Genomic DNA, 15,134 nt, shown 5'->3' on the forward strand with positions numbered 1-15,134 from the left:
CAGTGATCCTTTCAATTTATCCAGGTCCTACATTCCTACAGTTTCTCCAGTTTTAATCTGCAATTCGTAAGCAATAAATTACAGTCAGAGTCCCCATGCATCCCTGGAAACATTTTGCAGTTTAAAATCTGGTTTCAGAGTTTCTGTTTACCACTATATAATCTATCTGAAGGCTTCCAGTGTCTCTAGGTCTCTTCCACTTATATAACCTTCTTCCATGATACTTCAGTCAACTATTAGCAAGAATTAAATCATGCTCTGTGCAACATTCTACCAGGCAGTTTCCCCTATCAGTCCTCTCCCCTAGTCCATGTTCTCCTATTTCTCCTTCTACTCCTTTTTCTACTATCAAATTCCAATCACACATTACATTTAACTTTTGTTTCCCTTAACAATTTGAATAATTTCTTTTATCTCCTCAAATATATCTTCATCATCCATGGAGCTACTCACCATATAAACTTGTACTACTATAGTGGGTGTTGTCTTTGTTTACATCTTGGCTATAATAATGCATTCACTATGCTGTTTGTAATGGATTACCCATATTTTCAATCCTGCACTGCCCCTACTTGATTTTGTGTTGATAAACTTATATTCACATGACCAGAAGTCTAGTTGTTCTAGCTGACACACTTCACTGATGCCCCTATATCTTATTTCACCCTATCCATTTCTCTTTTTAAATTCTGTAACCTACCTACCCAGTTACAGGATCTAACATCCCATGTCTGACATGTAGAATGCCACTTTTTTTTCTCCTGATGACAACATCCTCCTCATTAGTCTCCATCTGGATATTCTAATAAGGGACTATTTTATATCTGGAATATTTTTCCCAAGAGGGTGCTATCAGCATGAAGCCATCTAGTATAGCTGCATGTCCTCTGGAAATACAATGGCTGTAATTTTTCCTTGCTTTCAGTACTAATATAGCAAGGCCGTTTTGGCTATGTTACAAGACTAGACCAGTCAATCATCCATATTGGTGCCCCTACAACTATTGAAAAAGCTGCTGTCTCTCTTCAGGGACCTTATGTTTTCCTGGCCTCCCCACAGATAGCTCTATGACAGTATTGCTATCTATATCATAAAGCATCCAAGCCACTCACCTCAGTAATGCTCATAGTTTATGGATGGGGGAGGATGTGGGAGGTGGGAGCAGGAAGGGGGGTATTGGACATATAGCCTAACAACCACCCAATTACCGTAATATATACAATGGATTATTAAAAAATACATGATCACCATAGAAGAAGAAATGAATACATATGAAGAAATACTAGGTTCTATATTACTCTGAAAAATCTATTTTCTTTGTTCTACAAGCAATGACAAATGATACTGGTCCAATAACAGTGGTTGCAAACCTAACTATCCTAAGGACATCAAAAACGTCCATGCCTGAGGCAGGATTCAAACCTGCGACCATAGCCATCGTGCGGTTGTTCAGCCACTATAGCTGGCACAGTGGTTGCATTTACACACAACTCAAAGATCAAAGTTTGTCAAAGCACAGAAACATTGACAGTTGTTCCTGAAGACATATGATTTATTTTTAATAGTTTCTGAGAATTAATACATTTCTCGTATACCTGTACGCAACAACTTTCTACATGTAGTGAAGTTCCGCGAATCAGATGCAACATTTGAAATTAGAGACAATTCTGCATGATCTGAATTTTATCACTGGTTAAACAGTGATAATATTTGTGGGAGAAAGTATCTAATAGTTAATTGTGCCAGTGAAAAATTATCTGTAACAAATGGGTCACTGTGGATGAATCAGGCTATCATGTCAAAAACTGTAAGCTCTATCAAAACTAGAAGTTCAGCTACAAATACTGTAACAAGAATTATTAGGAAGCAGTTAGAGACAGTAATTGTGAAACCTGTACAAATGAAATATGCAAATCACAGTCAAGCAAAAATAATCTGTGGTCTTGTAAGAGCAGCAATGAGACACAAAAAAGGCTCACATATAAGTTCTGTGAAATTGTGAAGTAAAGCTACAATGTAAAAGAAGATTGTGAAATTGTCAATGATGACATTGGCAGTAAGGAAGGCAGTCCCACAAATAAAACACCTGTGCTCCTCAATGCTCCTACAGTTATTTTAAAGAGATGCTTTTATTAAAGCATTTCCTGAACATCAACAAATCATTTAAACTAATGGTGTGTGCTGTGTCAGCACTGGTGCTGCCTATTTTACGGTATATCTTTCTCCTCCAATAAGGATGGAGTTCATTGTCTGTGCTGCCCGATGGTGTGACAAGGTCATATGGTGCCAGCATGTGGTACAGAGTGTGGCAGCAGCTGGAGTGTGGTGTGACAGCCAGGTCAGAGGTGGGAGGACTGTGGATTGAGTGGTGTGCACATGGGCTTAACTCCAGATTGGGAAGAGATTTTATTTCAAATTTCAACTGAGAACTCTGTTCAAGCTCTGCCAACATGGTGAGGGTGATGCCATGGTTAAGAACAAAATCAAAGCTCCCTATTTCCAGATGTGCTAACAAAGAAACTGGGGGTCACCCACATGCTCAAGTATGGCATTCACTTAGTGAACCACATTCCAGTGCATTAGTGTTATTCATGTTTGGTGTTATTCCAGTTAAGGCAATAATCCACTACTGATTGTGAATTAAATGAAAAGGTGGTATTAATGTTGGTACCTTCACCAGACCTTCACTGATAATCTGGGTGGTTCTGAAGGGCACTGGTTTTTACCACAAAGCTTGCAACCAAATACCTTTAGATGAACAATCCAAGCCAGTCACTGTGTTTACCCTTTGAGCTGGCAACAGGGGCTGCTGTCCTGTCACAATTGATGGATGTTGTATTTTCTGATGTGACATTCAAGTTTGTGTACCACTATTTAGACAACTTAGTGGTACACAGTAACTTGATTCAGGAGCACCTGGCACATCTGGAGGAAGTGTTCAGGCAGTTATAGAAAGCAGGGCTTGCTGTAAATACTGAGAACATAGTTTTTGCCTCTCCTTCAATGACATTTGTGGCACATATTGTGTCAGGAGAGGGGATCTGCATCAATCCTGACTGAGTGGAGGTTATAAAATAAGTGCCTTGTCCATGATTGTTAAACAGGTTGCTCAGTTTGTTGGGATAGCAAATTTCTTCTGTAAGTTCACTGAGAGGCTTGCCGAGAAAGCAGCTCCTCTGGATGAACTATACTCACAGCAGTGTAAATTTACTTGACAGTCTTCTCAGGAGGCTGCATTCTTAGTGCTTAAACAAGCTTTACAGTCTGTGCCAGTGTTAGATCTACCAGATTTTAATAAAGAATTTATTTTACAAACTGATACCTTTGAAGAAGAACTTAATGGGATTCTGTTACAAGAAAAAGAAGGGGAGCAGAGGGCTTTACTTATGCCTCACAGGGGTTAAATGAGATAGAGAGGAAGTAATCCATATATGAGCCAGAAGTGCACACTGTTTTGCTTGGGATTCTCAAATTTAAGTACTATTTGGAACACAAGAAATCTATCCTGGAAACAGACAGTTAAGCACTGAGCTGGGTACTCGCTAGACCCCAGAGACAGGATGAATTGTGAGGTGGGCTACCAGGATTCTCACATTTAGATTTGAGGTCCGCAATGTCAAGGTCTCTGAGATGTGTTGGCTGATGGTTTAAGCCACATGTATGAACAGAAAGATGATAGTCCAATGCATCATCCTCCAGAGGGTGAACAGGAACATGTAGATCAAATTAGTTGCATCTTGATTCAGATCCCTAGTCTCTTCAGAGATATTGGAGAATTTCAAGATCAGGATGAACATTTGAGCGTCATAAAACAGAGGACTGAGAATGATGAGTATGTCATCCCTTATTTAATGAAAGATCAGGTGCTGTGTTGTAAGGTGTGGGTGAGAATTTTGGGACGTACGAAACACAGGAGAAGATCTGGGAGTTTTTATGACAGCTGAAAACAGACACAGAGATTTGCAAGATGGTAGCCAATGGTCAAGTATGTGCTCTGAGTGAACATGCTCAGAATACCAACCTCAGGTACTTGGCTTCAAAACACGTTGATAAGACATTTCAATGCATCTATATTGGTTTTGTGGGTCCCCTGCCAAAATCTAGGGATGAGAACAAGTATATTTTCGTTTGTATTGATGCCTGTATCAGATTCATATGGTTGTTACCCACTGGAGGGGTGACAACCTGCCAGACACCCAGACTGCTGAAATGCATCATTACTGATAGTAAGAGCTGTTTTACTGCCAAGGCAATTAGACAAATTTGTTTACAGATAGGGGTGCAACACAACCATAACCCCATACTATCCTAACCCCTCTTACACTGAGCACCTTAACTGCAATCTGAGATCTGCACTACCTACCTACCATCATAAAGATCAAAGTAACTGGGACTGTTCTCTACCTTGATTGACTATGGCATTTAATACCACATATCACGTGGCCCTTGGATCAATGCCATCCAAGTTACTTCTGGGTTATCAGGTGGCAACTCCACTATGCAACTTGTAGACAATCGAGGATCCATTGCTTGAAGGGAAAAGTCCTCAACTGGTTGCTGTACAGAGGAAATTGGCCAGGAGAAATTTCCAGGATTCCGAAAGGGTGGAAGTTATGTGTTACAACCAGCAGCACTGGCCAAATTCTTACTGAGTGGGTGATGTTGTCTACATTAAGAATTTCCAGAAGTTTACTAAGGAATCTCTAAAAAACTGTTGCCCCATTACAGAGGGTTAGAAGATTTCTTACTATGGTAAAGGTGCTGTTACAAGATTGACAGACTGGCAAGGAGGTTACAGCTCACATCACTCAAATTAAGCCAGATGCTAAGAATTAATGAAAGGAGTTTTCAGTCCCAGCCAAATATATCACATACAGTTCTCAGTGCTCATTTGATGGAACATTACCAGCTTCTATTAGCAGTGGTAAAGCAACATCACTGGCATCTATTTGTCTGTTCATCATTGCTGTTACAAGCAACTGAATGTAAAAACAGGAAGCACTCTTGCCACCAATGCCCTGCGATTTTGTGGTTGCACCTGTACGTCATTTATGAACTATGCACTCAAATTCTTTCCAAACTCTTCACAGTTGCTGTTTCACCTTTACTGTCTCAGTAAGACTGTTCTGGCTGTTGCTATGCACTAAGGTTAATGACCAAATTGTTTAGAAGCTGCTCTTGTAGCATTGCCTCAGGTTTGTGGTTCCACACTTCCTCTACAGCTAGTAAATATTTGCTAAGCCAAGTTTCTGATGGCTTATTGCCCAGCAAATGTTAGAACTGGACCATATTATCTACAGGAGCAACCAGCACCACCCATACAAACTCTAGTACCATGCAGTAAACTGAGAACCAGCTGCAATTCATTTCAGAACATTCATGGTGGATCAGCATCCCAAAGCTACCTCTGTTATGCATCAAACCTACACAGGTATGTGTTCAACATTGTCTCTAGGCCACCAGCAGACTTCCATCTTCCTATTGGTCAGCTGATATCATCATATCACTACTCCATGTGTTTCCTCAGGTACATGTCTGGTGAAATCATTTCACTACCTGTCCCACCCACAGACTGCCAGTCTGAGAAGGATTCCAGTCAGTTTCACCTATTACTGATGAGATCAGTGAGTCTCACCAGCCACAGCCACTGCAGCCTGAACCCACAGTATTTCACTGCCTCCACTTAACCCTCCACCTGATTCAAAACTAATCCACACCAAACAAGCTTCATCTTCATTTTAGTCAATCTTCTTATTGTGTAAAGGCTGAAAATTCAAGAAAATCGATATTTGTTGAAATTTTTCAGGGGATTCCATATATCAAAAGTCCCTCTACTACCAAATCATTAATAATTTATAAATTCACGTGTTATTATAGAGTATGAAATCATCCATCTTGCTGTAATGAAGCAAGTGACACAACAACCACCTACAATAATGTTACTAGCAAATAATGAAACAGTTGCAGTAACAAATAATTCAACAGTTGGTAGTCCAACAGTTACCACCTCTGTCACCAAAGAGTATTAACCCCTTAACATATTGATTTTTTTTCAAATAATATCCCAAGAAACAATATTTTTTATTAATGACAAACATCCTATAATGCATGTATTTAGGTGTATAAAGATAGCCTTTAAAGTGCAAAATAATGAGTTAAAAAATTTTGAAGATCACCAATAATAAAATCCCAAGTATACTCGTACACTGGACTTTGTCTAAAATATCATGAAATTTGAAGCCATTTTTTAGTTTCTGTGTAGTTATGAAGTCTAACCATGTGTTTCACAACAGTTTTCTGTGAACATAAATTTTGGAGGAGCTTACTGATGCACGGTGGATGTATTTGTCTCGTACCACTGGCGAGCACTTGTCACTCAGCTGATGAACTGTCATCACTTTCAGTCTCTGATGAAGTGATGTCATATTCTTCTTCACTTTCTGAGCTGTTCAATTCACTAAACAATCACTACAGCCATCCTTTTTTGAAAGATCAACCTAAACAACAATACAGGAGAGACGCTGAAAGCATGAATTGTTTTGTCAACCAAAACACAACAGCCAAGCTACAAATGTAGGACAAGATGCTCTCTAGTGGTCAAACACTTAACCATCAGTGCTGAAATGGACATAAACAGGGTTTTATTAAGTTATTGAAGGTCTGTTTTTAAGCTGCTTGAGTATACTTGGGATTTTAAGTATACACCAAAATAATAAAAACAAGATAACTTGGGATTTTATGTTAAGAGGTTAACAATTAATCAGTTACTACATCTTCCATTTAATTTCCCTGACTTCTGCCCAGTGTACAGTTGACTGAGAGCCCTACACTGCTCACGTGTCCCACAAGTTATTAGTGCACAAGGTATGTGACAAATATCAACAGTACATCTTGTCTTTATTGTGGGCAAGATGAGAAGTATTCTCACTAGTGCGAAACAATACTCAGAAATGGAATTTTACAGAGGTGGTGCTGAATTATTAAAGTTTCAGATCACTGTAGTGCAAGCAGAAGAAATAACTGGAATTTATTATACTTGCTCTTTTTTCAGAGTGCATCTAAAATCTCCATACCCAAACCAGTCAATCTAATTCAAATAATGGGAATTTTTGACTAGCCTCAGAAAAGTCCATCACCTACTCTACATTCAAGACCTACCTCAAAGTGCACATAATCAAATTCCACAAATTATAATACCATACATCTACAACTGAGAAAATGCATATTTTAGCAGACCAGTTTAAACAGTGAGAACATTCATCATTCATGCAAATGTGATAGCTATTGTACATCACAACCAACAGTGCAGGTGTTTTTTTCCTCAGGCAGCATCCAGCTGCATGGTCTATCCAAGCTTACCTCCCCTCAGACCCAAATTCTCAACTTATACTACACACTACTGATGTAGTGTCCCTCCTCATGAACCTCATTACCACAGCATCTCACTATTTCCTGTAAGAGTTCAAGCTTCGTGTGCATTTGCACTGTAGGGATCACTGGCTGTCAAATAGGACACACCCTGAGGCTTCATGGAATTGTCTATTTTGTAATAGAGTAAAATGAGTTGGAGGGGAGTAAGAATCATAGTGAAAAACCAAAGCTTGACTCCAATAAGGAAGTTTAAGTGGATGTAGGTTGCAATAGTTATGAAGGGATGAAGATGCTTTCACAGGAAAGACTAGAATGAAGAACTGCAACAAACCAGTGTTTAGAATGAAGACAACAACAACAGCAACACACAGAATATTTTCTGTCTTAATAAACCTACGTATTAGTCCAGCAAAGCGTGTAAAGGTAGTCTAATTTGTTCCATACATGAGTACATTAGATAATGAATGTGAAAATTCAAGAAAATCTATAGTCTTCACAATATATCTGTTACTAAAGCAAAGGCCTGATCAGCTTCTCAGTGATTGTGTGTGTGCATGTGTGTGTGTACTCTAGCACATTAAAGAATTTGTCTGAAAGCTAGCAAAGTTTTTGTTCTTTTTTGTGTGCCTGTCAATGACTCAGCACCATATTTAAAGATGTGATTAATATCTTAACATGGAGTTAAATGCATTTTTATGAGATGTTGAACATAAGAAGGCTTCCAGTAATTTACAGTGTTCAGCTGCTTACTAAAACTGTGAAGGGTGATTGAGAGATTATTTTTAATATTATTTCAATATTTATGAGACTGACACAAGTCTAGTGAACCACTTCATGGTCATGACTGGAAATAAATTATGAATATAATGAAGTTATTCAAAGTTGTTATTTAAATTCTGCCCTTCTCTTCAAGCAAGATGTTGCTATTAATATTTTGTAGTAAACAAAAATCTAATTTTACCTGTAAGAATTTATATGCTTCATAGTAACAGGATATAATGCATCTGCCAATGTTATCTGTAACTGGTCAGAAAATGTAGAGCAATATTCTTGAGGAAATATCAGACATATTATGATAATTGTGTCACACTGAGAGAAAGAGAAGGTCTTGTAGGAAAACCAAATCAGTCCATAATTTCAGAAAGGAAACATGTCAAAAGGAAACCTCAATAACTAAAAACATGTACTTCTTGTTTGAAGAGCATTGTTATTTCCTTAATAAATGAAACTTGTGTATGAATTGTTCATTCCACTCACTAAAATATACAAGTGTAGTTAGTTATCAGTAATTAGAAACAAGGCTCCACCACTATAAGTAGGCATTTCCTTCTTCAGTTTTGCTATGATCACTGTAATCAGGTATGTGACTCCTTTTAATTACCTTTTACACAGTCAGATTTCTTGATACGTAAAGTTACTATGTCAGCTGAATTTTTTAGTATGTTTTGTGTTTCCTCTAGTGTATAATGCTCCAAAGAAACACCATCTATTGCCAGAAGATGATCACCAGGCTGTAACGTGCCTGTCCTGTGTGCAACTGAACCTCTTCGAATATCAGATATGAGTAAAGAATCTCCTGGGAGGCGATTTTTTGAAGCTGCAAAAGAACAGTATGATTACAGGAAGATTTTGTATATACTTTTAAACAAATAGAGTACTTATTTTTCTGCAAGGAGACTTAATGCTAGATAGTAGAAACCATTATAAAATATTAACAGTGAGACATATTAAAGTTAGATATTAAAATATTGTAGCTGACAAAGGCTTCCATGCCTTCAAGATCATGTCACTGTAACAGAAATTTCAGTACACTCATATCCCTGTGGCCTAATAGTTCTGCTTGCCTGCTTCCCTATTCCCATGTTAAGATTATTTTATGAGGAGGTGTCAACCAATACACTTTCTGTTTCTCAGATTTCTTCATATAGTTTTCCTGTAATTCTTTTTTTTTTTATTTTTACATTCCTTACTTCATATGACTGAGAACAACATATGTAAAATTAGACTTTATTTGCTTGTGTTAGTCAATACATTAGTAATTTGCATGTTCCATGGATCATAATTGGAATGTCTCATTATGTTGTAAAATATTTCAGTTAGTTTCTAATTATAAGACACTCCCTCAGTAAAAATATATAAACATGTTGACTATTTACATGACTGTCTTTTGGTATGTCTCATTATATTGTAAAACATGTCAGTTAGTTTCCAATTATATGACACTCCCTCATTAAAAAATATAAATATATTGACTATTTGTGTGATTGTCTTACAGGTTTTTTTTTTTTTTTTTTTTTGCCGTATGATGATGTAAGCATAGCTCTGACCATGCATACAATTCTCTCTCTCTCTCTCTCTCTCTCTCTCTCTCTCTCTCTCTCTCTCTCTCTCTCTCTCTCGCACACACACACACACACACACACACACACACATGCATTATAATGTTACACAGTCATTAACAATTCTATGAAGCAGACAGAGTTGTGAAACAGTTAATATGTCAGTTTCTGTTTGAAGTCAATTTTATTATCTATTATATTCTTCACATGATGTAAGGAATAAATAAATAAACCACTGAGAAAGCAATCAAACAAAGATTTTTATGGCTGAATACCTTGGCCTTTCTGTGCCACACTAAGGCTGACTGATGGATAGTGTAAGTTATTTCTCCTTCTGGTATCCTATTTATAAATGTTCCTGTTGTTTTTGACCTGTGACTGATTGTTGACAACAAACTTCATAAGGAAGGGAAATCACTATGAGGCTATTGCCAGTATGCCCAACTCTTTAAAAAGAAACTTTCTTCATTCAAGCCCTTGGTGTTGTACGCCCAGTTAATCCTGTCATGATCAACAGAGATTCTAGAGGGGAGAGCACACATTATCCTTATTACACATTTCTGGGAAACAAACACTTCTTCTTCGATGAAGAATTTTCCTAGAATATAATGCAATAAGAGACTAGTCCGTCCATGAATTGTGGACCCATGAAGCTGGATTGCTTATGTGTCTCAACAACACAAACAGCTAAACCATATGACCTACAGCCATTACGTTTCCTGATGACATGCAGCTCTATTAAATGGTTTAATTACAGTGGCACATTTGTGCAGAAATTATTCTGTAAGTAAGTTGGCCTGTCTATGGATATTCAGATGAGGAATACTCAGGAGTATATTGTTATCAGCAATAAATCTGTCATTATACAGGTCATAGCATACAATATTAAATCTCTTAATTGCAGGGCCACATTTAGGATGTGTACACTCCTATGGTGAACCTGTGGTCAGGGAAAATTTTGTGATAACTATCCCATAAACTTGGCATTTTAGAGCAGTTTCATTATTTACTAGTATAAACTTTTACTAGTCAATTTATGATTTAAGTAAACTGTTAAGATTAAAAATGAAAGTAATTCAAATCATTAAAGTATTTGACATGTGTTGTTAACATTACTATGAACTACTATTTTTAATAAAGAACAAAACATGTAAAATCGAAATTTCAGTTTTAAAACTATCATACTCCATGGGTAACTAAAAGGAAACATATTTATTAGGAAAATTTAAGATAACAAGAAGAGTTTAACAGCCATTTAAATCTTACTTATATGTAATTCAAAGAAGATACTTTCCAAAATAATCAGTCTTAAAATGAAACTTTCAAATAATCTTATTGGCTAATTGGTTTGCTCCTACACTTAATTCTTATGATGCTATTCATCATATCTTTCCAGATAAGTTGTGTTGTGTACCAGCTCAACAGGTACAATACTATGATATGCTGCCACCACATAAACACAACCACTTCCCTGGCATCTTCTCAGTTTCAACCAGAGGTACTCAAAAACTTTCACTGATGAAATGTCATGTAAATGCCATTATTATTGTCAATAATATGTCTGTCTCTGTAACTCTTCAAGTTAATACAGTGGCAATCAAGTTTCAAATTGACGTAGGGTTGTCAGCTTCAATCATTAATCTACTGGCATACTAAATATTAGGTTTGTTGGAGCTGACAGATTTTGAACGTTCACTGTTCTGTTACAGCAATCTGAAGAGTCCAGTGAAAGGACCATTTTCAAGAGATGTTTCTTAGAAACAATTTATGGTACAGGCTGTGTTCATAGTAGTAAATTCAAGTAAAGCAACAAGTTTACTAGGACTGAATGTTTTCAGTGTTTTGTTCTTCATCATTCATGAGGGAGTGAATCAAATATAAACTGAAATTCTGAATGGAAAGTGAAATCAGCTGTTGCAACAATATCAGGATATTCTTACAGAATGAGGATGTAGAAGACATAACCAGTAGCCAGTGAGTGATGCTGATTCTAGTTGTACAGAAACTGAATTCTCATTATGCACTTGCGGAGATTTCAAAGCACTGGTTAATACTCAGTCATTGACTCATATCCAATTCCCAAGCCAGAAGAACTGATGTCAAAATTAGCTGGTGTCGTGTACTTCACTGAGCTGAATATTAAAGAAGCATACTTGCAAATCCCTTTGGATGAAGACACACAGAGATTTATGGCACCAAATACTCCATTTGATCTCTACCTTTACAAAAGGTTACTCTTTGGCTTAACAAGTGCACAGAGTTTGTTCAAGCAGTATTTAGAACAATTAATTCAGGTTTCTCAGAATGCTATGTAGTACCTTGAGGACAGAATTGTCTCAGACAAAACTCCACAGGAAGTCTTACAGAATTTGGAATCTGTTTTCATAATTTGATATGCCACAAAGTAAGTGGATCTCCTTTCAGTATGAAGTCCAATGCTTGGGATACATATTGTCTGCACAGTGCATTAAGCCTATGCCGCAACATGCCAACAAAATTAAAAACTTTCTGGTTCCAAAGGACTTCAAGCAATTCAGTGCAGTATTAGGATAAATAAATTATTATAATAAGTTTCTCCCTTGTGCATCATCCATCATTGAACCACTGGACACATTGTTATGTACAATGGACACATTGTTATGTAAAGACACTACATGGAGCTGGAACTGTGAATGCTAATGCACATTTAACAACTCAAAACAGTGTTTGCTTGATGCCAAACATCTCACAACATACAGGAGTTTGACAAAAAATGGAAACATCAAAATCACAACACATTACCATTCTTAATATGGTGTAGGAAACCCTTCAGCATTCAAAACAGCTTCCAGTTGTCTCAGCACGGATAAATACAGGTCATGTACGGTTTTCAAGGGAATCTTATACCATTCTTCCGACAAAATAAATGAAAAATAAATCTATTTAAAACAGCAGATAAAAATTTGCTTGATGTGTTCCTGAGAGAAAATATCCACTCCTTCCAAATTAACAATGTAAGTGTAGACCAGATGTGGCTTGGATTCAAAGAAATAGTATCAACAGCAATTGAGAGATTTACACCAAATAAATTAACAAGCAATGGAGCTGATCCCCTTTGGTACACAAAACAAGTCAGAACACTATTGCAGAAACAACAACAAAAGCATGCCAAATTTAAATGAATGCTACATCCCTAAGATTGCTGATCTATCACAGGAACTCAAAATTTAGCACGGACTTCAATGTGAGATGTTTACAGTAGTTTCCACAATGAAACTTTGTTTTGAAACCTGGCAGAAAATCCAAAGAGATTCTGTTTGCATGTAAAGTATGTTAGTGGCAAGACACAATCAGTGCCTTCTCTATTATGTTCTTATTACTGTCGTTTTATCAAATACTTTTGTATCTAAGCCAGGCTACTCCAAGAATTGTTAAAAGCCAATGCTAAATTTATCTGGGGTGGTGCTGGACAAGATTCTTTTGATGTGCTGCAAAAACCTCTAACGACTGACCCTGTACTTGGTCTGTATGAGAGAGCACCTACAGAAATACACACAGATGCCAGTGGGTATGAGATCAGTGCTGTTCTGATGCAAATTTTGGATGGAAAATAGAAGGTTATAGCCTGTGCTTCTAGGACACCTACAAAAGCCAAGAGAAACTGCTCAACTACAGAAAGAGAAAGTATTGCTGTGATCTGGGCCATGTGCAAATTTCGATAGTATCTCTGCGGAAGGCCATTCACAGTTGTTACAGACCATCATTCACTTTGATGGTTGACAGGTCTTAATGATCCAACAGGATGACTCACCAGGTGGGCACTACGACTTCAAGAGTATGACATTACCATAGTGTACAAAAGTGAAAGAAAACACCAAGATGCTGTCTGTCTCTCAAGAAACCCTGTGCAAGACCATCACGACTTTGATGAAGATAGTGACTGTCTCGCTGCACTCCAGGATCTCTCTGCTGAGCAGAAGCAGGGCACCTAGGTATTTCAAATTATGCTTGCCTTAAATTGGTCAGAGGATGGGAAAGGACAATTTAAGGTAGTTAATGGATTACTTTGCAAGAAAAACTTTGATCCATTTGGAAAGAGGTGGCTACCAGTGTTTCCTGAACACATGTGCTTAGATGTTCTACAGAAATTCCATGACACACCTGAGGCTGAACATTTAGGATTTATTAAGACATATGATAGGACCTGTAAGAGATTTTTCTGGCCAGGTTTATTTAGGAGTGTCTGTTACTATGTGTCGCATTGTCAAGTGTGCCAGAGGAGACAAAGACAGTTCCTCAGAGACCACCTGACTGACTCATACCAATTCCACCAGCCGAAATATCTTTCCAGCATGTTGGGATTGACCTCCTTGGATGATTTCCAATGTCTGCTAGTGGCAATAGATGGATTATTGTTTGCACTAATTTTCTGACATGCTATGCCATTACAAAAGCCACGAAAACAGCCACAGCATTCAAGGTAGCAAAATTTATCGTGGAAGACAATTATTAAAACACAGTGCCCCAAGGTCATTCATTACATATCAAGGGAATGTTTTTCAATCGAATCTTGTGACAGAGATAAACCATCGGTGCAACATTACTCATCATATGACAACTGCGTGCCATCTGCAAACTAACGGGCTTACTGAATGCCTAAATAAGACCTTAGCTGACATGCTATCAATGTTCATCAATGTTGAGCAGTGCAACTGGGATGAAGTGCTACCTTTCATAACGTTTGCCTGCAACACCACCAAACAAGACACCACAGGATTTATGCCATTTTTCCTGGTGCACGGGCGTGAGGTGACTACAACGATGGACACTGTGTTTCTGTTACATCCTGATGACATGGATGATGACTACATTGGCCAGGTGTTAACCAGAGCTGAGGAATCTTGGCAGTTAGCTCAACTCTGCATGCTACAGGCTCAAGAAAACGATTGCTGAAGGTATGACGCGAGCCACCACCCTGTTGTCTACCAGACTGGTAACCTCGTCTGGATCTTCACTCCTGTTCGGAAGGTTGGTCTCTCTGAGAAACTCCTCAGGCGCTACTTTGGACATTATAAGGTTGTAAGACAGTTGTCTGATGTTACTTATGAAGTTGATGATTTCAACCCCAACACAACATGACGAAAGATCAGAGATATGGTCCACATTCTTCGAATGAAGCCTTATAAGGATCCTGCAACCCATGGTAAATACAAAGCTCCAGCGACAGGCAACAAGCCGAAATGTGACAAAGAGCATAGCAGCAAAAGAAGTTCTAAGAAGATCACCGCCAGGGAGAGAATCAGTCATCAGGAGTCAGAGTATGCAGGACCGATGACTCATTCTTGGACTAGGATGAGTAACACCAAGACACTGTTCTCTTAAGGAGGGAGCAATGTCAGAGAAGAAACCGAGTAGCATCGTGGTGTAGTGGTTATGATCCTAAAC

General features: G+C 37.9%; 1 protein-coding gene across 1 annotated transcript in view; it reads right to left on the minus strand.

Annotated features, from left to right (window-relative positions):
- Window positions 1-15,134, minus strand: part of LOC126248080 (glutamate receptor-interacting protein 1) — a 535,929-nt gene that overhangs the window by 117,839 nt on the left and 402,956 nt on the right. Inside the window, exon 10 of the mRNA XM_049948737.1 lies at window positions 8,753-8,968. Within this exon, the coding sequence (XP_049804694.1) occupies window positions 8,753-8,968 (216 nt within the window). The remainder of the gene's footprint in view (window positions 1-8,752; window positions 8,969-15,134) is intronic.

The sequence above is a fragment of the Schistocerca nitens genome, chromosome 3, assembly GCF_023898315.1.
Source record: "Schistocerca nitens isolate TAMUIC-IGC-003100 chromosome 3, iqSchNite1.1, whole genome shotgun sequence".
Taxonomy (NCBI): Eukaryota; Metazoa; Arthropoda; class Insecta; order Orthoptera; family Acrididae; genus Schistocerca; species Schistocerca nitens.